At 36.1% G+C, this 24,961-nt stretch overlaps 1 protein-coding gene across 1 annotated transcript in view; it reads left to right on the top strand.

The window, feature by feature from the left end:
* LOC150093710 (centrosomal protein of 290 kDa-like) overlaps positions 1–24,961 on the top strand; it is a 400,621-nt gene that overhangs the window by 304,813 nt on the left and 70,847 nt on the right. Inside the window, exons 13-15 of the mRNA XM_090412504.1 lie at positions 433–531; positions 12,761–12,982; positions 17,312–17,500. Coding sequence (XP_090268630.1) covers positions 433–531; positions 12,761–12,982; positions 17,312–17,500 — 510 coding nt within the window. The remainder of the gene's footprint in view (positions 1–432; positions 532–12,760; positions 12,983–17,311; positions 17,501–24,961) is intronic.

Here is a 24,961-nt window from a genome sequence, read left to right as displayed (position 1 = left end):
TTACTTCTTGTTTGTCATCTGTCAGGAATGCAACAAATTGTTATAAGTGTTATTATTGTTAATTAGTTAATTACAAGTACAAGTGCTTTCCATAGAAAGCACTTATAACATTGTTTTCCGTTTATATATATTTCAATGATAATTAAGAGAAATTCTATAAATTTTGGTATTTTTAATTTTCTAAAAGCATAAATATAGCATGAAGATAGTTCACAAATATTAGTTTTACATGAAAATTCTGCTGAAAAAATCTTGAAATGTGCAAATACGTACTCCTGCCTGATGCACAATAGGTGTGAAACTGCTTGGTGGGAATTTTTTTTTATTTTCACTTTATATAATTTCCTTTTGTATACTTCATGTACATATTTTGCAAAATGTTCCTCTTAGCCCTCGTAATGTTATTAGTAATTTTATTATGTTCTATTTCAGGTGGCTCGTCTAAAACGTGACTTGAAAGTTAGCCAGAATTTACAAATGAAAGCTCTACCAAAAACCAGTGATATTTCTTCTCAGGTGCCTCAAACACAAGTAAATGATAATGATTTAGAAATGATAGCTTTTATACTCCTGTAATATGTTATAATTTCCATCAGAAAAAAAAATCAGCTCACGCCTCCAACTACAAATAATAATAATAAAGTTTCAAAATATATTATCCATCAAAATTTTTCATATAAACTTTAGTTCCATTCCATTTAGGATCAAATTAAAATCATTATAATTAATATCATTGAAATAACAGTAGGATCAGGTAAGAATACATACCTTCGACTCCTCCCAAGAACTAGATTTTTTTTTTTTTTCTGCAGCATCAGCAAAAAATGGGGAGATTTATCTGTATGTGTCTTGGTAAATAAGATTTATGCTCAAATGAATTATTATTATTATTTTCTGCAATTGCATGCACAAAAAATTATGCAGTTGCATATGTGTATAGTAGTATGGTATCTTATTATTATTATTATGCAACACCTCCAAGCAGTCCAAAGAATTATCGAGGGTAGGCACCTACTCTACAACTCTTCTTCTCCACCACTCAATCCACCAATTGCAGCGAACTGCATCATCTACACCAACACCATCTACTGGCCTCCACCACCACCACCATTAGTATTTACACAGCAATTGCAAACATCCATGCCCATGGTGGGATTCGAACCCGCAACCTTTCGGCTGGAGATGGATACACAAACCACTTGGCCAACCAGGCCAGCATATCAAGATACCATACTACTTTGTCAGGCCTCCACTAACCTGATAGTAATCTCATACTAGCTGATGAAAATCATCTACCACCTAATTATATTTTTAGGTAGTAAATATTATTACAGTAGAATCTCGATTTAATGGACTATTAGGGGCTAAGAATTGTCCGTAAAATTGAAAGTCTGTTAAATCGTGAATCTTAGGAATAGTATTGAAAATAAAATACTTTCAGTGGTACAGTGTTAATATATTTTAATGAGAACATTTTTATGTAAATAAAAACCATTTTACTGAGGATTGGACTTGAAAAAAACATAAAGTTTTAGTTGATTTCCACTTTCTATTGTGTTTCTTAATAACAAAATTGCTGAAAATGTTTATAATAAGCAATCACCTCTGGATATGAAGATGCACCTACGAACGAGATGATGTCATCCATGTGTTCTCTAACTACCAATAGTTTCGGACCAGCTGAAACTGCTTCTTCTTCCATGTTGTCAACCTCCTGATCACCCCGTAGAACATCTTCAGTAATCTCCTCCTGAATTTGGTAGCCTGGGTCACCCTCGTTGATGTCTAGCCATTGTTCAACATCATTCTCACTGATCACCAGCTCGCATCAAAGTTTCATGGAAATCAGAGCTTTCAAAACCTCTGAAATCGTATTCTGGTTCACTCCCATTCAGTAACTTGTTCCAGCCATTAGCAGATGTTGCAGCAAAATTAAATATGGCGGACTTGATGTTGTATGTGGGCAAATTTTGAAGTGTCCTGGCTCCTCTTGTATCTTCTATGGGATCATTTTCATTCTCCAAGACAACCATAACCTCTTCAAGAAACTTCTTATAGAAACCTCTTGCAGATTCTCTAAGAAGTTTTTTATAGATTCCCTGGTCTATAGGCTGTATTATAGAAGTGGTGTTTGGAGGAAGGATACATTTTATTCTTCCATTCCAACTTACTTATTTACTCAAGTTTCTGTGCTATCGTCAAGTTTACTTTTTCTTTTACCCCAGACATATTAACTGATACTAATAATGATTAATAATGGTTTAACTAAAAATTACTCCAGCAACAGCCCAAACACCACATGTTTTGCGCTAGCAATGCTACTAATGCTATACTACCAAATCAAAGCACATGCACACGTGCGAAGTATTATGAGTACTCACGCGAAATATCACGAATATATCCGAAAACCCAATTTATAAACACTGCCAATCGCTTTCGATTAACCATCATATTATAATTTTTTTTATTAATTATTTATTATCTGTATTTATTTGTCAAATTATGTCCGTTGAATCGGGATTTGTTAAATCGAGATTTTACTGTGTTATTGTTAATGGTCATTGTAGAGTTTATCTTGGAATACTCTAATTTAAGCTAATACACTAAATATTCATTTCCACCTTAAACATAAATATATATATACATATATATCTACTCTATAATATAAAATGATAAGCCTTTTTATGAAACGTTTTTATGTAACGTTTTTGTGTCATGTTTTTTGTCAGGTTATTTGAAACTCAGGGGCTACCCTGAGTGTCGAGTCTTCGAAATTCGAATCAGAATTCAAGGAGAACTGGCCTACCAGTCCGGAACTCTGGGGGGGGGGGGGGCCTTTTCTAGTCTTCAAAATTCGAGGAGAACTGGTCTACCAGTCCAGAACTCGGGAGGGGTGGGCACCGCAGATGCAAGGGGGGACAGACCTCCTTTCAAGTCTTCAAAATTCGAGTCATCAGAATTCAAGGAGAACTGGCCTATCAGTCCGGAACTCACCATAGGTGCCAGTGGGGAGGAGCCTCCTTTTGAAGATTCGAGCCCCCAATTTTCGAAGATTTGAAGTCGAGTCATCAGAATTCAAGGAGAACTGGCCTACCAGTCCGGAACACTGGGGGTGGTTGGGTGCCAGGGTGCAGAGCCCTCTAGTGTGTATATATATATATATATATGAAAATTAAAAAACTTTGAATGACTAAACACCGAGAATAGTAAAGAATGGGATTTAATATCGACACTACTAGTTTCGTTGATAAAACAACTTCTTCAGGAAAAACTACAGAAACATTATATAATAACGACAACAGATCTATTATAAACTGTAGTACAGTTTAAACTGGATTATGTGCTATAGTTCCAGCTGCATATAACTGTGTGAGAGATATCGCAAGAGCGCCAGTACTGGATAGCAGAAATATGCGTATCAGACAAATTGTAGCTGAGGCTCGAGTGAAATTTCTTTGGATTCAAGAATTCGTCTCTCAAGTTCATTATAACACTTATGTATGTTTGAAGTTTGAGACCAGTCTATAAGATTTTGGCAGACTTCATCGGAGTTTATTGAGAAAAGGACGTGGCTAGAGAGAGCGCTAGCTCGGGTTCAGTTGTAGGAAATATCTCTCTTGTGTTCCTCAACACGGAAAAGGATAGATTTATCAGTCTGATAAATATTTACCATAGTAAGGCTTTCGACAATTACAAATAATCTCGTAAACTCCTGGGTACTGAAAAAGGTGATGTTTTTCTTTAGGTCGGCTGAGGATGGAACACAGTTTAGGAAACATAGTGAAACGTAAGTGATATTCTGGTAATTGGACCACATTTTTTTTATTAAGCTAAAAGCACAATAAAGAAATAAAACCAGACAAGTTTTGTAAGTCGTTTGACTTACATCTTCAGGGATAAAAGGTAACTGAAAGTTAAAACAACAAAAAAAAAGAGAAATTAATAATTCATACTATACAGTTGTAGCCGTCTGACTGGTTATAAAATTAAAAAAATGCAAATTCAAAGCAGTGCTAAGTTTAAAGAATGCTGGATGATGCCACATTCTGTTGTTCACGATCATAATGTCTGAGGTCTGACTGAGGTATATTTTTTATCAAAGCTGACCAAACTTGGTGTAGAATTAAGCCTTGGTTTTTATTGCATTGTGTTGGAATTCTAAGCATGTTTGCAGCTTCTTTAAATTTCCTTATGTAACAGTTTTTTTCTATATAAGACATGTTTGTTTTCTGCCAGAGTTCATTGTGGAAGTGGTATGGAAAAAGACCTGATTTGTATTCTCTTCTGTTTTGTACATCCTTTTGGTGTTCGTTCTTGCGTATTTCCTCAGATCTTCCTGTCTGTTCTATGTAGCAGATGCCGCAAGAACAATAAATTTTATAAACACCTGGTTTTTTTAAAGGATGATGTGGAGGTTTCGGGGGATATAGAAATCTTGAAATTTTTTCCAGCGGCAGAAGAAGAATGATGGCGTTTTTGAAGTCTTGTTTCTGTGGGATGCTTGTAGGAGGTATGTGGAGGATTTTTTTGATAGTTTTGAGTTCATAACCATTTTTTTTGAGGATCTGTATTAAATATTCCAATTCTTCGTTTCTCTGTTTTTCTGTGCTTGAAATATTATAAGCTCTGTCCCTCAGGGTTTTTATTAGACCTATTTTTTGCGAAGTGTGGTGGTGTGAGGCCGCATTAAGAAATCTTCCTGTGTTGGTGGGTTTTCTATATATAGAGAAAGAAAGTTTGTTATCTTTTTCATTGACTTCTAATAGGATGTCAAAAAAAGGAAGTTCTCTAAGTTTTTCTTGTTCTAAAGTAAATTTTATATTCTTATGTAAATTATCCAGGTAATTTTTGAAAGCAATGAGTTCATCTGTTGTTCCTGGCCAAATGATGAAAATATCATCTACATAGCATAGCCAAATTTTTGGTTTTTTATGATAATTGATTAAAGCATTATTTTCAAAATATTCCATAAATAGGTTAGCTAAAGCCGGAGAGAGGGAAGAGCCCATAGCCAATCCTTCTTTTTGTTCCCAAAATTTGGCTTGATACATGAAAAAATTATTATTTAAGCAATATTTATAAAGATCTACGATGTCCGGAGGAAAGAAGTCTTCAAGGAGATTCACAGTTTCGTTTCTTGGAACATTTGTAAATAGGCTGATAACGTCCAAACTTGCTAAGATGTCTGAAGGTCCAATGTAAGGTCCAAAGTCTTTTACCTTCTCAATAAAATGTTCACTGTTCTTGATGAAAGAAGATGTTTTACCTGTGTGAGGTAAAATCATGTTAGTGAGATGTTTTGCTAAATTAGAGGTCGGAGAGTCTCTTCCATCCATTATCAGTGTTAAGGGAATACCTATCTTATGTATTTTTGGTACACCATAAATTCTTGGAACTAATGGGTGTTTTGATTGTAGAGTTCTTTTAAGTTCTTCAGTCCAATTAGGCATCTTTTTAATTAGATCATTGGTTTTATTGTGAGCATGCCATGTGGGATCTCTGTCTAAAGGTCTATAGGTATTAGAATCTTCAAGAAGAGTTTTCATTTTATTATTATAATCTTCAGCGTTCAAAACTACTTGCATTCCCTTTATCTGCTTTGATTATAACGATATTTTTGTCTCTGATTTTAGTTCTTTGAGGGATGTGTATTCCGTGTAAGGAAGGTTCCTTTGAGGTAATTTGCTTTGCAATAGTAAAGCTGTGCTCTATATGCGGATGAGATCTGATGTATCACCAGGTAAATTTCTTATTCCTTTTTCTATTTGAGCGATTATGTCAATTTTAGGTAGGAAATGTGGCGTTAAGGCAAAGTTGAAACCGTTCATGAGTAGATTTTTTCGGTTCTCCATAGGACTCTTGAAGAAAGTTAATAACTACTTTCGAATAATCTAGGTGTTTTCTTTGTTTTTCATGAAGATAAATTTTTTGATTAAAGTATGCTTCTTCCAATCAGAAATTGCTGCAGCTTTGTTATATGTGATGATATTTATGTTGTTCCACGTCAGCTTGTTCTTCACCAAGCTATTCTTCCACAATTCTTCTCAACCGTTTCTCAAGTATACTTGCATACATCTTGCCAGGAACACTCAGTAGGGAAATACCTCTATAATTCTCACATTCAGTTTTATTTCCCTTTTTATATACGGTTACAATTTTAACTTATGGATCTGAGAGCTGGGTCAGAAGTAAAACACTTGACCAAAGACTAGAGGCCGCAGATATGAGAGTCCTGAGAAAGATTAGAGGCGTGAACAGATGGCATCAATGGCAATATCATATTAAAAATGAGGATATTAGGAAAGAACTTGACATTGTCAGCATCCAGGAATGCGTTAGCATTGCTAATCTCAGATGGTATGGTCACTTAAATAGAATGGGAGAGGAAAGATTAGCAAAACAAGTGTTCTCTGCCAGGTTGGCAGGAAAACGCCCCAGAGGAAGACCAAGATATAGGTGGATTGATACGGTACAAAGTGCCTTAGACGATAGAAATATAAGATCTGATAATGTTGGAGTCTTGACAAGTAACAGACTGATTTGGAGGAAAATTGTAGATAGGAAGTTAGTAATGATGTAATTTTTTCATGTAGTACTGTCATATCCTGTACACCCCTTGAGGGTACATGGCAGGAATTTGATGATGATGATGATATATATGGTTACTATGAGAGCTGTACTCCAATCATTGGGAATTCGTCCCTCTGTCCAAGCTTTCTGAACTATGCAGTGCAGCCACTGTAACACTCTTATACCACCATACTTCAACATTTTTGGTTGAATATCATCTACTCCTGCTACCTTTCCACATTTCAAGCCTTTGATGGCTTTTTCTACTTCAGGAAGGGATATGTATTCCTGACTGCATGCCTGGTCAGTGTTTTTTACCACTGTGCTGTCATCACTGCTTCTTTCATTTAGCAGTTTTTCAAAGTAATTACTCCATACTTCAAGGATATCTTTTTCTCCCGTTTTGTCACCTTTGTCATGTCTAACTCCTTTTACAGCACTCTTTCCTCCATTCCTAAGCTTCTTCAACAACTTCCAGAATATTTTACCACCTTCTTGATATTTATTTTCTATATTCTTGCAAAAGTCCTCCCATGACTTTTGTTTAGCTAGTTTTACACAGTGTTTAGCATTCTTGCATTTGTCTCTGTATTCTCTAAGAGAACAAGCTGACTTATTTGCCAGGAACTTTTGATATGCTTTCTTCTTTTCCTTCACTGCCTCTTTAACTTCCTGTGTCCACCAGGGAGTTCTTTTTTTTATCCTTGCAGACAATCTCACCACATGCCTCTCTGGCAGAATCAATCAATGTTTTCTTCAGAGTTTGCCACTGAATCTCCAAGGTTTGATTCCTGTTCTCAAACTCTTTCATTTTCTTTTCAATAATCTTTCTGTATTTTAGTCTACAGTTCACATCTGAGAGCTGCTCAACTTTTATTCGCTTTTAAACTTGCTTACATGTTATTCTTTTCAGGTATGAAATTCAATTTTATCCTGCTCAAGAGTAAATAGTGATCACTTCCAATTTCAAATCCTCTGTACACTCTGGTGTCCTGCACCAGGGAGAAAACATCACTATCAACAATAACATAGTCAATGAGACTTTTCGTATTCCTTGCCTCTTTTCTCCATGTGAATTTGTGCACATTTTTATGTTGGAACTTGGTGTTAGTAATAACCAGTCCATGTCCTGAGCAGAAATCCAACAGATATTTGCCATTATTATTAGCTTTGCTCTTTTCTCCAAATTTTCACAAAATATTTTTGTATGTCTCACAATCATTTCCTACTCTGCTATTTAGATCCCCAACAAAGACCAACTTTTCCTTTTTCATTGTGTCAGTTGCTTTTTCTAAAGCTTCAAATAATTCCTCCACTTCTACCTTAGTAGAACCTTCTGTGGGACCATAGGCACAAATAAGTCTCATTGTCCAGTTCCCCATTCTCATATTTGCCCACATTACTCTACTTGAGACTGACTGCCATTCAAGAAGATTAGCCTCGTATTTTGTGTTGAATACTATGGCTACTCCTTCTTTTCCTTGATTGTTATTGCCTGAATATAACATTTTGTATTTATTGCTCAGAAAGATCTCACCAGTTTTGGTCTTTTTTGTTTCAGTCACCCCTATTATGTCGATCTGGTACTTATCTAATTCCTCAGCTAGCTCCATTTCTTTGCCATTCAGGCTTCTTACGTTGATAATACCGATCTTTAACTCTGGTGATGTTGAGTTGGGGTTTGTTTTCAGATTTGTTCCAGTAGCTGACTTTTCGCTGTTCGCCCTGGTTCCCTGGCGAAAACAACGGGGGCCTTGTTTAACCGGGCGACGCCCCAGCCGGCATGAAATTTTGTCATGTCGTACCATCATTTTTTATTTTGATTTAACCAATAAGCATACAATTTGGTCGGCTAAATCCCAAATTGCCAGCCCATCCTCATTCATTCAGTATCAAAGTAGATACCCAACAGGGTGCACCACGAGAAGGTGAGGATTGGACATTAGGTCAGAAGCCCTGGTCGGTTCTCTGCATTCCTTTAAAGGCTATGTGGAGGTCTCCTCTCAGTTATACAGCTTTGACCCTTAAGCACTCCTCAATCAAATATATATATATATATATATATATATCTGTTTTAATCACTCTGAAGCAATTAATTTCAAGTTCTTACCACAAATTCGCATGGAGTTAGAATGTGAAAAATTTTCAATCTGTATAGGTGTATTCTATTTGAAATGCTTTTGTGTCTATCATTATAACAAAAACGACAACAGGGTCAAGTATGAGTATTCTTGATTCACTTAGAATAGAATTCTTGTACAACATCCATGCATTTTCTCATATTTCTTAATGCTACTACCACATGCCATGATAAGATGTGTTAATGATAAACTTATGCTAAGAAACTAGTACACTTCATCAGATCATGCTACTGCAAAATGTTCTTTTTTAAGAACATTTTTGCACCACCCTACACTCATGTCTCATAACAGAAAAAGCATTATTGCTGAACGTACATTAAGCAGCTTGTATATTTCAATATCAAATACTCGACTATTTTTAAAAGGGATATTTGATCATGATCATCAGATTTCTGATATATGTTATCTCCCCTTGATGGGAGCTATGGTAGTAATATATAAAACATTTACATTATTATTAACTTCTTTTTGATAATATAATTGTCAAAATGAAGTTAATATAATGGTGAAACTATCTTGTGGAACAACCTGGCAATGCCCCATTTAACATGGCATTTCATCTTAATGTACCACTAATATCAGGGATATTTTGTAATTCTGATATTCCATTTTGTATTTCCCTATGGGTGAAAGCTAGATAACTTGGAAGAGACCTCAATATAGCCTTTTAAGGAATATGGAGAATCATCCATGGTTTCTGACCTAATGTCCACTCCTCACCTCTGCTAGAACAACCTGTTAGTAGGTATCTACTTGGATCTGAATGAATGAAGATTGGCTGGAAATTTGGGATTTAGCTGACCAAAAGTTGTCTTCTTATTCACTTAAATCAAAACAGAATGATGGTACAACATGATGGAATTTCATGCTCATTGGACATAGCCTAGTTAAACAAGGATTTCACCACTTTTGTGGGTGCTGAATTGTCATGAATTACTTCCTTGTAGTGTGCACCTGGGTGACGTCTTTGGTGGCTAAACTTTCATGAGTATTGAATTCATCCTGTTTGTCATTTTTTTTTTGACTTCCCAGCTAATATGTGCAAATTGAAAGGGAATTAACAGGAAGAAACGAAGTGGACCTTTTTGAAAAGTTCCAAAACTGACCAAAAAACAAGGGAAGCTGAATTCACCCTAAGGATACTGCAAATTAATATAGAGGGTGCCTCCCAAGCCAAAAGTGAACTACTTGGGAAAAATCTGCAGGACAAATAACATTGATGTAATCTCTGTCCAGGAACTACATATCAGCAAAGAAGATGAGATTACCATAAGTCACTTGTTATATTGAGGCAGTAAGGATCTGGGAAAAGAAAGTGTAGCTACAGTATTCAGTACTAAACACAAGGATAATGTTATTGAATGGTAGGTAGTTTTAAGTAGAGTGATCAGGACAAACATCAAAATGGGGAAGCAAACAGTGAAACTTGAAATCTGAAGGTGATTGTTGTCTTTGGCTCCAAATTAAAAAAATGTCATTGACTTACTCGAGAGAGTATTCTCAAATGTTTCCAAATTCCAGGTTTGGTAATACTGGATAAATAAGACTACCCATGGCTAGTTCTGAGTTCTGTTTGTACATAGAGTCGTCGTACTGAAAATATCCAGATGTTATACAATGTCTAAAAAAATCATAATTTTTTAGAGAGTATATCTTGTACTAGCATGAAAGGTTCATCATTCAAGGTGTTGATAAACAAATCAACTACATCAGAGCTTACTAAGATATCTTGTGTATCAAGATTTGTATTGTTAATGGCAAAAACAGTGTCTTCGGAGGTTTTAATGAAAAAGTAATAACTATCCTGTCAGAACCCCTTATATCATGTCATCCCAAATGATTCCAAAAATTTTGACAAGGGAACTGTAGCTTGAAAGACTCTCCTCACTCTGTGCAACCTCTCTCTCTTGATAGTGATATGCTGGAAACCGCTAATTCAAGAAATGCTAATGCAACTGTTGAAGATTTAGCAAAGATTTTAATTCATCTTCATCGACCATCCATTGCCATTTGCAAGAACTTAGAATAGTGTCTAAGCTTGGTAAGTGGGTTCCTCATTAGCTGATGAACAACATTCGAAGAGAGCACGTCAACATCTGCACTGCGCTTCATTCTCGAGAGGTTCAATCTCTGTTTTTGAGCCTTGTATTCACTGGTGATGAAAAGTGGATGCTTTACAAAAATGTTAAGCCCTGAAGGCAGTGGCTTCATTCAGGGGAACAGACTAAACCTCAGCCAAAACAAGACCTTCACCCTTTTTATTAAGCGTTTAGTGGGATATGGCTGGTATTATACACTTTGAGCTCCTGCCACAAAACCAAACAATTACAGCTGAATTACACTGTGAACAACTCAATCGAATGAATGAAAAACTGAAAGAAAAGGGGCTCTCTAGTTAATCGAAATTGTGTTGTTTTTCACCATGATAATGCATGTACCAAGATTGAGAAACTCGGCTGGGAAAAGCTTCCACATCGTCCATATTATCCTAGTCTTGCCCCTTCAGATTACCACTTATTTTGAAGTTTGCAACATTTCATTGATGAAAAACAATATGGCACATTAGAGGCACTGAAATTGAGACTTTGCAACTTTTTTTGTCTCCAAACCTCTTGAATTCTATAGAAATGGCATTATGAAGCTTTCGCAACATTGGAAGAGCTTTGTTGGTTCATCATCATCATCATCATCAATGACACTTTTAGATTTTGCTAAGGTTTTTGAAAGGATGTCCCATGGAATACTGTTCTTAATTCAAATGGATAATATATACTTGATTAAATTAGCAAGTGATTCATTATATACTTTCAAAACTTACTGCTAAAAACAACATATATATGTTAAAGAGGGATTATTTAAGGGTCAAAGATACATAACTGGGAAGAGAACACATAACTTTTTAAGGAATGCTGAGAATTGAGTACATCTGACCTAATACCACCACCACCACCACCATTTTGGTGTGCACCTAATTGAAAGTCATCAGCTTGTATACTGAACGAATAAAGTTGGGCTGGCATTATGAGATTTAGCTAACCAAACTATATTCTGTATTGGTTTAATCCAGAATGTAAGTATATATTGTACCACAATGATAACCAGGATAAATGGTTAAAAGTCAGCTACTGTAACAAGTTACAATTGGGATGCTGAAGTGGATATGGAAATTTTTTTTGGTTAGAATTAATGTTGGTGGGTTGTATGATGGTTTTTTTTTTTTTTTTTGTTGAATTTTTGTTGTTAGATTTTTTTTGTTTTTCATTATTTTTAGAGCTATTGATCTGCAGTAACGTCATATTTCTTTGGGTTGTGATTCATCATATGTGCCAGGAGTCTGGGTTCTCTATGTGTGGACATGCAGTATGAGCTGACAGACTCTTAAACATACTGCCCACACAGAGGGAACCCAGTTTCCTGTCCGTACATGGCCTTGACAGTTCCCCTTCAGCTGCTGTACTTAGTCTCCCTCCAGTCACAAACTAGCAAAATAAGTGACTGTAGGATTTCATGTTGACTGATCAGGAAGCCTTTAGATTAATTACTAACTGGTTTAGTCCCATCCAGTAACAAACTGCCAGCCTGCAGAACCATTTTGTTGCTATATCCTTGAATGAGTGATGGTTTGGGAACACTATAGTATGACTGGCATGTCATTGAGGGTATTTACTCTTGCTGTATGTGGGAAGAGAGAGGGATACACAATTGAACAGACATTTTTTTTAAAAATTTAATAGTCATATCGATTGGATTTGAATGTCTGTATGTTCATCTTTTTATTTTTATTTTATTTATTTTATTTTTTTTGAAGTGATGTACGTTTTTTAATAGAAGATAGTGTACACATGGTAAAAAAAAAAAAATCGTTCAAACCCATCATAAAAGTTTTATTAATGAAAATAATCAGACATCACTGGTAATTTTTAGAGACATTTACAAATAATGATGAAAATTTAATTCTTCGAAGTATAACTTTATTCTCCATTTTATCTTTGTAAAATTTTCTCCATGGAGACAAGTTGAAGTTTAAAAGAATTTTTTTTTACTTATAGTTTCTAAAATTGACTGGAGAAAATTTAGAGTTAAAATTAGAAGTTGAACAGCTGAAAGTGGATGTCCCACGTCTAAAGCATCGAATATCAGACCTTGAAGAGTATGTTGAAGTATTAAAATCTGAACTTTCATTGAGGCAGCAGACTGATCCAAAAGCATCTCTGTCTGCAGCACGTATTAAGGAGGAGAATTCATTAGGATCAACTCACACTGTTATTGGGGTAAGAAATCCAATACTATTTCTTGCAGAAAAAGTCATTAAATGTAGATTGATCTTAGAAGATATTTTATAAAGTTTACAGAATGAATATCACATGCATAAGAACAGACCGCTGAAATTGTATGTTAAAAATTGATATGTGTGATATCAATTTCTAAAAATTAGACGTGCTGTTAAAGCTAATAGTAGTATAATATGATATAAATAGAAAATCATGAAAGAAAACAGAAATTATAATCACAGATAAAGTGCATATTACATAGCCACTCACATTGCTGCAGTACACTAGAACTTGTAGAAAACTAAATTATCATTTTATTTCCTCCTCCTCATAAAATCGTTAATATCATGGGGTACCTATTTGTTACATAAATTAGATTCAAATTCAGAATATTTGAAAGTAATAGCAAGCATGATACCAATGTTCACATATTTACAGTAAAGATGTTTAATTAAAGTAAAAGTAAATACTAATATTTCAATTGTTGTTATCATTTCTAGGGTGATTTATGACACTTATTTAGTACAATATAGGATTGATGTTCAGAAATAAGTTTTGTGATGTAGTGGCCAGTTTCTCCAAAATGGGATAGTTTCAGTTACAAAGAATTTGATAGACTCCAAGTAGTACAAGTAATTTCACTCTTATCTTTTGGAGACAGTAAAAGGAACTTGATTTGGCTGATGGATTTGTACATGACTGACAGTAAAGATGGAATTTCTCAATACAAGCAACATGTTTCCAACATTCCCAGAATATAAGGAATAGATATCCAACCATGGTCTTTTTAATCATTTGGAGAAAAAGAGGCTGCTGATTTTATCTGCATTTCATAGATTGTATTGACTTAAAGAAGGTTTTCTTGATGATTGAAATATCCTGTTAAAAAGGTGCTACCGAAGAACAGATCATTGGTTCTTCATAATAACAATTTAATAAAACTATATTTCTATTAAGAATGACGAGCTGATGTGTGATGGATTTAGCAGTCAGAGAAAGTACCTATGTGATAGATAGAAGTGTGAGTAAACCATTTTCTTCTTGAATTAAAGATGTCAAAAAATTATATTCTTGTTTAATCCTTTATCCAGGTATAAGTAAACAAAGTTTGCATGTTAAGTATCTTCGTGACTAAGCTTCTTGTACACAGACACTAATGAACTCCTAGAATCCCATAATGCAAAGCATACATACTTTCAGACGTGTATAATGCTGTGCATTATGGGAAGGGGTCACTGCCCAGACTGGTTTGCCTTTATTGAGGTGCAAAAGGAAAGGCCTGTTCATCATTGGCCTAGAATAGTTAGTATAGGGTTCAGGAAAGCCTGATAATATGAGGATAAAGAAAAGAGATGAATAGTATGAGACAGAAAAAAAGCTTCAGCTCTTTTATATCATCATGTAGACAAAAGCTATCATTTTTTCTTTTTCACCAGTGTCATGCAGCTGAACAACCAAAGGACCAGTTGAAACTAAACTGCAAAGATGATTGATAACCTTATCCAAGTTAACTTCTTGGAGTTGGCCTTCTCTGCCTGGGATGGCTCTCCAGTCATTGCAGCAAATAATCATAAGACCACAGTGAACTAAGAGGATGGAACCAGTTAAAAAAAACTTCTCATAATAAAAATAGACAGAAGTTTGTCTTTGCTGGTGAATATTGCATAATGTGGCTGGTCTATACCACCTGGCCAAGAATATGGTATCTCCTAGAATATTTCTTTCTAAGTATAAAAATCATCTGACCAAACAATAAAATTTCCATAATACACTGTTGTAAAGCATTTCTATGTCATATTGTTGATTTTAAAATGTATGTTTTTTCTAACTTTTCATAAATAGTATTTTAAATCAAAATTCTCTTTCTGTTGCTGACAGGTGGGTAGTACTAGGAAAAAGAACCCGCAAGTAATGGAATGCCCAACACATTACATAATATGTTCCAAAAATGCAGGGCAAGAGGGGCCGCTGTAAAATGCATGTTCTACTGTTTTCAATAGGTAACAGATGTCACAGATGGGATCTCCGATGTTAAAGTATTTTCATTTGATGGCATTTATTTGAACCAATTTCAACAGTCACAAACAGTAGCACAGAGATACACTGAAGAAATGCCATGGGCCAGAAACACTCCTGTTTCTATCATCTGATAGAAACAGGAGTGTTACTCCAAATCAGCTATGATTTGATTTTGAGTTGGATACTGGAACATTGTTATTCTGCATGACCTTATCTTTATACTACAAGATCTATGGCTATTGATATTTTCTTTTTCTTTAGTATACTGGATTCTAGAGTTCTGCCTGCTGAGTGGAGGAGATAAGAGTCTGATGTGTCTGAGCCATTTGGCCAAATGTAAACTGCATCATCAATGTATCTTAGCTAGATAGAGGATTTGAGAATGGCATTATTAATAGCATATTTTTCAAAGTACTCCATACATAAATTAGCTAGAGGGGAGAGCCCTCTGTTCATTTATATGTTGTTCTTCCAAGTGGAGTAACTGGTATAGATGGCAAAATTGAAGAGATCAGTAATCTCAGGAGGAAAGAGATTTTAAAGTAAACTGTCGGAACCATGATATCAGTATGATTTAATATATATATATATATATATATATATATATCAATGAAAGAGAAATAGAGGAGAGGGTAATGTCAATACAATGCTTTAATTCTTTGCCTGTATGGCAACAGAAATAAAGTAACATATTGATATTGGCAGAATGGCATGAAAGTCATTCCACTGATTCCAGCTAAATACTAACAGGTGGGGAGGGGAAAAAAGCAAGAGACAGCAGTACTGTTATTACCTACAAAATTATATTGTTGCAATCATTAATATTAGGAAAGTTAAGTAAATAATGTTGTTTAAAAAAATAATGTTAAGTAAAGTAATTATTCTAACACCGCGTGCTGTGTCTCCATAAACTCTTCACTTTGAATCCTGACCACCGTGTAACCTTAAAAGAAAGAAATATGGTGTTGCAAAACTGTAACACAGAAAATAAAGGGAAGCTACTGCCCTATTTTCCCAAGGATATTACTATGAAGAGGAAACTTCAAGCCATGGCCCTGAGTTCCCATCATCCCTTTAATAGGACAGGAGTGCTAAGAATCCAGGCCAAAATACAGTAAATTACTTAGAGAGAGAAGTATATCAGAAATGTAAAGAAATACCAATGCAGATTGGAACTTGGAATGTGAGAATTATATTGAAAGTAGGAAAATTAGAAGTACCGAAAGAACAAGCAAGGAAAAAAGATGAAGGAATTTTAAGAGTTAGTGAAACCAGATGGAAAGGTAGTAGCAATTACTGGAATGGAAGCTGTATAATCATCTTTAGTAGAAGTGAGAAAGGACAAAATGGTGTGGATTTGTTACCAAAGAAAGATAGGAGAAAGAAAGTAAGAAAAATTACTTTCTTTCCCATCATCTGAATAACAGAATACTAATGACAATCTTAACAGCAAACCCAGTGGATCTTTCCATACATGCCAATCAAACTAATTCAGAAGATCATAGGATAGAAGAGGCATGTGAGCAAATATAGGAGCTAATAACATCAGTTAAAGATAATTTAATTTTAATGAGCAACTTTATTGGAGTGGTTGGAGAGGATAGTGAATGTGAAGAAACTGAATGATTTGGACTAGGTAGGAAGGATATAAGAGAACAATTGTTAGATTCTGTAAACATGGTGTTATAGTTGGAAATACACTTTTTGAAGTGTCAACACAATGATGCTATACATGGAAATCACCAGATATTATATGATACCAGATTGATTACATACTAGTCAAGAAGAGATACAACAACCAACTCAGTTGTATTGAACTACTAAAGACTTTAGGAATAAAAAATGAATTTAAAAAAAGAAACAGATTGCATGCTTGAGGTGAACAGTGAGAAAAACTTGATGGTTATCAAGGAAATAACTAAAAGATCAGCAAACCGAAGAGGCATGTGAGTGTTAGGATTTAGAAAATCACAACTGCAGAAGCTTTGAATTACAAAGGAGATATTTAAATTAATAGGAGAATAAAATAAAGCAAGGAAACATTTTCCATGTTGTTTGCAGTTATATTCTCCATGTTTTTACTGGTTATTTCTTCTTTTTTAATTTGCTCCTGATGAAGGTTGATACAAGCTGAAACTAGTTATGTAGTACTAATAAACTTTGTTTTCATTTCTCTCAGTTTTAGTCATTCAATCTTTTTATAAAAATGTATAACAACCGAGTAAATCAATCTTCATATATATATATATATATATATATGTGTGTGTGTGTGTATAATGCTTATCAAATGCATAATTTTTATATATATAGCCATCAGAAAATGTGAAGCAAGTGAACATGAAATGTGACACCGTACGCTGTGGGCCCAGTACTGGTATTGTACAAGATGTAAACAGAAAGGGAAAGTTTGGTTCATCAGTAATGAAAAATGCTACTGTAGATGAAAAAATTTCCAAAGCTGTCTCAGAAAACAATAGATTACGAAGAGAACTTAAAAGGGTATTAGAAATGAAAGCAATTCTTATATATTTGAAACATTATGTAATATTTTTTTTATGTAGTGAAACCTGTGGGGTATTCATAATTTTTTTATTATGTAAATATTTCTTCTTATGTATCGTAAGACATCATCAGTACAACTATTTACAACAAAAGGAATTGAATTCAAAAAACAGTAGTGTACATGTTTAAATGGGAATCCTTCTGTGTATACAGTCACATGTTCATGAATTAAAAACTATTGGGCTAAAATTAAAATTAAATTAAATTAAATTTTTGATTTAGATTAGTCTATGAAGTAAGGCTTCAGCACTTTCTTTATATAAACATTCATGTTTATATATCTATCTATGTAGTAGCATAGTGTTTTGCCATTGGATCCTGTGGTTAGCTTTTTCGATTCCATGTTGTGCAAGGCCAGATTTGTGAGGTTTGATAAGGTAGATCTGGTCTTGATGTTCAGAGATATGAGAAAATATTTACATAATAAGAAAGTTTTTTACTGTGGCATTTGTATTATTCTATAGTTATTATTTAATATATTACTATGTGTATTACAGAGAGGAACTGTTAAAGACAACCAAGCAATTTTATTAGCTAGGTTTTAATCTTTTTTCCCAAGTAAGCAAACAGACGAGTAAGTCAATAATAAATTTAGTTTAATCCTTTATCCAAGTGTGTGCAAACAAAGTTTGCGCCTGAAAGTATCTTCAAGACTGGGGCAAAGTGGTACAACACCGGGCAACTCCTTGCAAAGGTGGAGCAAGCTACCAACACTCCTATCTCAGTATCTCCCACAATGCAAAACACATCTCCTTGTGGATATGTATAATGTTATGGATTAAGGGAAGGGCCACTACCCAGACCAGTTTCGACCTTTATTGAGGTAGAATGGGAGTTCATGCCTTTCATCACTGGCCTCTTTAGATTTAAAAAAAAAAAAAGTTGTGCTGAGAGTCAGCTTGATAGTGAGAGAGGAGGAGAAAAGATAGAGTGGATAGTAGTAGATAGTTAAAAGAGGCCTCAGTCGATCTACTTGGCCTGACTTAAATGTCAGCACCAAGCAGATCTCCGACATTATCTCCCTCCATCCGTTCTTTTCAGCTTTCCCCGGTCAGTCACCTCTTCAGGTGTCTGCCCGAGGAAAGTGGGGAAAAACAAATGAAAGAAGCACCACATGAAAAAGAGGAACTAGTAAATAACATTAAAAATTACATATGACAATTTGTAAGAAACTAGGTAAATTCTGAAATTTCAACCTGAATGACCAGTTTAATACTGAGAAGAGCGGGGGAAGAGCCTGGCCTGGGTGATGCAGCCCACAAGGAGCTGCACCGCCTCGGTGTAAGCCTTCGCAGCCCAGGTTCTCAGGATACCCCCTCCTGTGTGGAATAGACATAGACCTTTTTTACAACAAAAATTCTAATCTGAAAGAGGACAAAAAGAAGAAAAAACAAACCAGAATTTTTTTTTTTTTTTTTTTTTTTTTTTTCCCTCTGGCAGATCGATACTAGGAGTCGACTGACTTGTTAGGCGAGGTTTAAATCCTCCTGCTGTCTATTGTTGTGGGTTTTAATGATGAGATCTGCTAATTTGTCTCCACGGACGTGGTTTAGCATGTAGAGGCCTCTGTGCAGTGCTAGTCCCACGTCGTCCTCTGCATCGATAAGACCAATGATCTTTTCAGGAGTGATTTCATCTATATTATCGACAAACACATCGTTCTGTTCTGCACTGACGACTCTTGGCCCGTTTTGTCCTGTGAGTATCAGTTGAATGTCTCCGAATGTTTCTATAGCTTTTCTTAGTCTCGCCGCCTCCTCGGGGAAATCTTTTAAGAGATGCAATATAAGTGCATTGGCCTTTGCGTGAGGGAACTTTGTGGGTTCTGAAGTTGACTTTATATTTCCAACTTGTGCTGGACTTCCTTGTTTCGATTTTTTAATATTTACTTCTTCAGGGCTGGCTGGCCTCTTTTGTGTGGTTTCTGCATTGTTGATTTCCATATCTACTGCCTCCGTGTCCTCGTCTATTGTGACTGCAGTGATAGTTCCGTTTTGTTGGTGCTGCTGGTTATTTTCGGTTGCTACGTCTGTAGTGGCGGTTTGATCAGTGGCCAGTTCCTCCTGCCCTTCATCTCTCCTGGTTGCAGGCTTCTCCACTGGTGTACTTGGCAGTGTTTCGGAGGTGGCGGCATGATTCTTTGTTGTTCCCTCATGTGCGGCCTTCAGGGTGGGGAAATCATTCGGTTCTGCGCCAATAACATTTTGGGCTGTTGTTTCCGTGTTGGGCGTAATAGTGCCTCCCAATTTTTCGGCCAGATTTCTGTCCGGACAGGTGTCTATTTTATGGCCATTAATGCCGCATTTTAGGCATGCCGATTGGCACTGTGCTAGTGTATGCCCCGCTGTTAGGCAGTTCTTACACTTTAACTTCGGACATTGGGCCCCGAGATGAGTCAGGGCTCCACATTTAAAACATTGCCTCTTTACTCCCGGGTAACTCACCATTACTCTGGCCGATCCGATCATTACAAAATTCGGAACTTCTGTTTTCATCGTTAACGAGAACGTGACTTCCCCCGACATCCATTCAGGGTAGTCAGCGTCTTTGCCTACTTGGACATCTCGTACGGTTCCCCATTTCGAAAAGACTTGATTAATTATGTCGTTGCCTCCTTCTAGGTATTCCAGAGGGAATCGCTCTATTCTCATCTTTTTAGAGATGCTACCAATGACAAAAGGATGGCAAAGTTTCCCTTCACACTCAACCCCTTTGAGTAGTTTCTCCCTTGTTGTTGTATTTTTACAAACTACTTGATATCTGCCACCCCCTTAGGGGGTAAAGCCAGAAATATTATCTGCCCCTACGCAGTCAATTAGCGCTTTCGCAAACGTCCTCTTGTGTACACTTGCGTCGATTTCGAACCCGAGGGTTCTTTCTCTCGGTAGAGCCGAAGACATACTTCAAAAAAAAAAAAAAAAAAAAGGGAAGAATAGACCCTTGTACGATCCAAGTCCACAAAAGGACAGACCTGTAGAAAAGGCCAAACTTTCCCTGTTTGCAGATAAGAAAAACCTGTTAAACTTAGGTACAGGGGGAACACAAAGAACCAAAGAAGAAAAAAAAAAGACAAAGGGTTCTTACCAAGGCAGCAGGACTGTAATAGGAGCTCTCTCTCTCGGGGTCTGGAAACTGGAATCCAAGGCTGGGATACTTTCACTGCAGAGCTGGAACATGGAGCTTTCTCTCGGGGCCGCTAAATCAGGTCTCATCAGTGGGAGCTAGGCCCAAGTGGAGATACCAAGGCAGAAGCATTAGCAAGGTCATCTCCTCCTATAGGAGTTGCCAAAAGGTGTGCCACCTTTTTATTAAATTACTCTGGATTTAGAGAAAGATGTTGAAAGTTTATTTTTCACTTGGTCAGACTATAATAAATTTAGTTTAATCCTTTATCCAAGTGTGTGCAAACAGTTTGCGCCTGAAAGTATCTTCAAGACTGGGATAAAGTGGTACAACACAGGGAAACTCCTTGCAAAGGTGGAGCAAGCTACCAACACTCCTATCTCAGTATCTCCCACAATGCAAAACACATCTCCTTGCGGATATGTATAATGTTATGCATTAAGGGAAGGGCCACTACCCAGACCAGTTTCGAGACCTTTATTGAGGTCTCTTTGGTGGGAGCCAGGCCCAAGTGGAGATACCAAGGCAGAAGCATTAGCAAGGTCATAAACTTTCAACGAGTAAGTCAAGTTTGCACCTGAACATAGTTCAAGTCTGAGGCAACTCTTGGTAAAGGTGGAGTAAGCTCTGATCACTTTCCTTAGTATTTTCCCCTAATGCAAAGCACATCCCCTTACGGAGATGTATGATGCTATGCATTAAAGGCAGGGGCCACTATCCAGACCGGTGTCGACCTATATTGAGGTCTTGTCAGTGGGAGCCAGACACACCTTGATTTGGATGCCACTAGTTAACCAATTCTTGCAATACATCCCAGTGCTGCAAGATTTTTTTTACATCACTTTGTTGGAATTGTTCCCTTTTTGTTTCTGTCTTCTTCGTCGCCAAAAGGCTACGTGTTTGAAACCCACTGTGGGTATGGATGTTTGATTGTCTCTGAAAATGCTAGTGGTGGTCAGACTATAATAAATTTAGTTTAATACTTTATCCAAGTGTGTGCAAACAAAGTTTGCGCCTGAGGTCTTGTCAGTGGGAGCCAGACACACCTTGATTTGGATGCCACTAGTTAACCAATTCTTGCAATACATCCCAGTGCTGCAAGATTTTTTTTACATCACTTTGTTGGAATTGCTCCCTTTTTTTGTTTCTGTCTTCTTCGTCACCAAAAAGCTGCGAGTTTGAAACCCACCGTGGGTATGGATGTTTGATTGGCTGTGAAAATGCTAGTGGTGGTGGTGGGTGGTAGATGGCGTTGGTGTAGTTGTGGACCTAGCTTATAAAATTGCTTAGTATCTTTAACATAGTATACCCAAGTTAAAAAACTTTATACAGAGAGGAACTGTGTACTAGAAAAGGTCGCATTTGCTATTTGCTTTTCCTAATTGAAATTCAACTTTTAGTTTCCTTGCCTACTTATCAGACCTTTCTGAACTACTCACTTCTCCATTCTTAAAGGAGAAATCTATGCATTTGGCTTCTCTAATGTCATATGTTCAGAGATTGCATAACATGTAATTTCTAATATTGCCTGTTTGATCTTCTGTAGCCTAATGTTTTTTTACTTCATCATCCTAAAGTTTTATTTACTGCCAATACTGATTTTCTAATTCAACTGCAGTTTTATACCCCCCCCTTAAGACATTTAACTGTCTAGTAGCAGTTTTGTGGCTTATGTGTGCATTTTTTTTTCTTCCACATGTGACTCCCACGCTGGGTGTAGGAATCACCCATAGTCTATGTAGATCATTGGGGTACTATAAAGGTGATGGTCCTAACATATTCTCTCTCTCTCTCTCTCTCTAGGTGTTTCTGTCTTGGGATCTCCTTAACAATGTGGAGAAGGAAGAATTAATCCATTTTCTAATATTATCTATCCAGGTGATTCTAGTCATCCAGTGTTGTTTTTACGGAAGTCAAGTCCTCTAATGCTATTTTAGGTAAACTATCTGACTAATCTAGCCACATGGCCCAGCCTCTGGAGCTGTTGCCAACTTATTTTGGTGATCATATTTGCTTGTGTTATGGCAATGGAATGGATTTTCCTACTGACTTTGTTGTTTATTACATGTGCTGTGTGTATAGTCTATGTAGATCATTTCTTCAAAAGAATTCTGTAGCACTTCAAAGGCCAATAGTCTTTTCTCATCTTCCTTTAGCAGTCCAACTCTCACATCCATATAGTAAGACAGAGTTAACAACATATTGATAAGATAGTCTTGTAGTTAGCTGTATTTCATTGTTCTTTCAAAGTGGTTGCAACCTCTGAATGGCAATAGTTGCTTTAGCAATGAATGCTTTAATATCATGTTTTAACTGGCCATCTTTATGTTGTGTGCTTCCCAAGTAAGTAAATCTTGCTACTTAAATTATACATTTTTGGTCATTTTATAACAGAAATACAATTTTATTAATACAGACCAGTATTTTACAATAAAAACATTTATTCAAACCTACCAGTTTTGCCAGCAAACTGTCTGGCTTTTTCAAGGCATTACGGAGATATGAAAGTTAGTAAATGCAAATTAAAAGGAACTTAAAAAACGTTGTAAACTAAACTAGTATCTATGGTTACACATTTCGCGTGACAGAGATGACTTATTGTTTTTATTCATTATCACGCATGCGTGTTTGTTGTAGACTTGTAATGTGATTACTGGCTAGCTGTAGTTCAGATTGATTGAGAGAGAGGATCAAGTTTTTCCACGAACTGTTTAGAATTACACCCTGATTTCTGTTGAGGTTTCCACCGGTTATTAGTACTATTGTGGCTTCCTTAAATCCTCTAGACATCACACAGATGTTTAGACACTGCCTTCAATCTAATTTCTTCAAGGTTAACAACACCATATACCAACAATTAGAAGGCCTAGCAATGGGAAGCCCACTATCACCATCTTGTGCAGACCTTTTCATGGAAAAACTTGAAAAAGAAATTCTCTCTGCAATCTCTCCGAGACCATATCCATGGTGGAGATATGTGGATGATATATTCATCATATGGCAAGACAGCTTAGACAACCTAAAATCGTTTGTGGATAAAATCAACTCAATACATAGCAAGATAAAATTCGCTCTGGAAGTAGAAAACAACAACCAACTGCATTTTTTAGATATCTTGATAAAAAAACAACCTAACAGTGTCAAATTATCTATTTACAGAAAGCCCACAGATACTGGAAGATATCTTCACTACACTTCAAACCATCACAAGTCACACAAACTGAGTATTATCCACATGTTGAAACATAGAGCCAAAAAGTTTATATCAGAAGAGGAGGATACACAGAATGAACTCTCACTAATAGCCAACACATTATCACAAAATGGATATCCTCAAAACATCATCAAAAAATATCTATACAATGACAACCCCAAACAAGAAGAATCCCACCGTCAGCACATTTCTACTGTAGTGATACCTTTCATCAAGTCAATTTCTTATCAAATAGCAAGCATACTAAGAGCCCACAACATCAGAGTGGTCTTCAAACTAACCACCAACATCAGACAAGTTTTAGGATCTCCAAAAGATAAAGTTCCGTTCTACAAATATCTAGGAGTATATTACATTCCCTGCTCCTGTGGTCTTGCCTACATTGGACAAACCTCACGAAGTTTAGAAATTAGACAAAAAGAACATGTTTGTGATGTAAACCACAACAGAAGCATCTCTTCCGGCTTAGCACATCATTTCTGCACGTCTAACCACACGATAGATTGGCAAAACAGCTCCATGCCATATCTCGATGATGACTACAGCATCATGTATTTAAGGAAGCCACAATAGTACTAATAACCGACGGAAACCTCAACAGAAATCAGGGTGTAATTCTAAACAGTTCGTGGAAAAACTTGATCCTCTCTCTCAATCAATGTGAACTACAGCTAGCCAGTAATCACATTACAAGTCTACAACAAACACGCATGCATGATAATGAATAAGAACAATAAGTCATCTCTGTCACGCGAAACGTGTAACCATAGATACTAGTTTGGTTTACAACGTTTTTTATGTTCCTTTTAATTTGCATTTACTAACTTTCATATCTCCGTAATGCCTTGAAAAAGCCAGACAGTTTGCTGGCGAAACTGGTAGGTTTGAATAAATGTTTTTATTGTAAAATACTGGTCTGTATTAATAAAATTGTATTCCTAAATCTTGCTACTTCCAATTTTTCATCATTAACTGAAATTTTCATATTCTTAATGCCTGAAGACATCCTTTTTGATTTGCAAATGCTGATCTTTAATCCATAATCACTAAGTGCCTTAGGA

Source organism: Typopeltis vanoorti, chromosome 23, assembly GCF_054136105.1.
Source record: "Typopeltis vanoorti isolate ZY-2024b chromosome 23, IOZ_Tvanoo_1.0, whole genome shotgun sequence".
Classification (NCBI taxonomy): Eukaryota; Metazoa; Arthropoda; class Arachnida; order Uropygi; family Thelyphonidae; genus Typopeltis; species Typopeltis vanoorti.
This window is presented reverse-complemented; position numbering and strand designations above follow the sequence as displayed.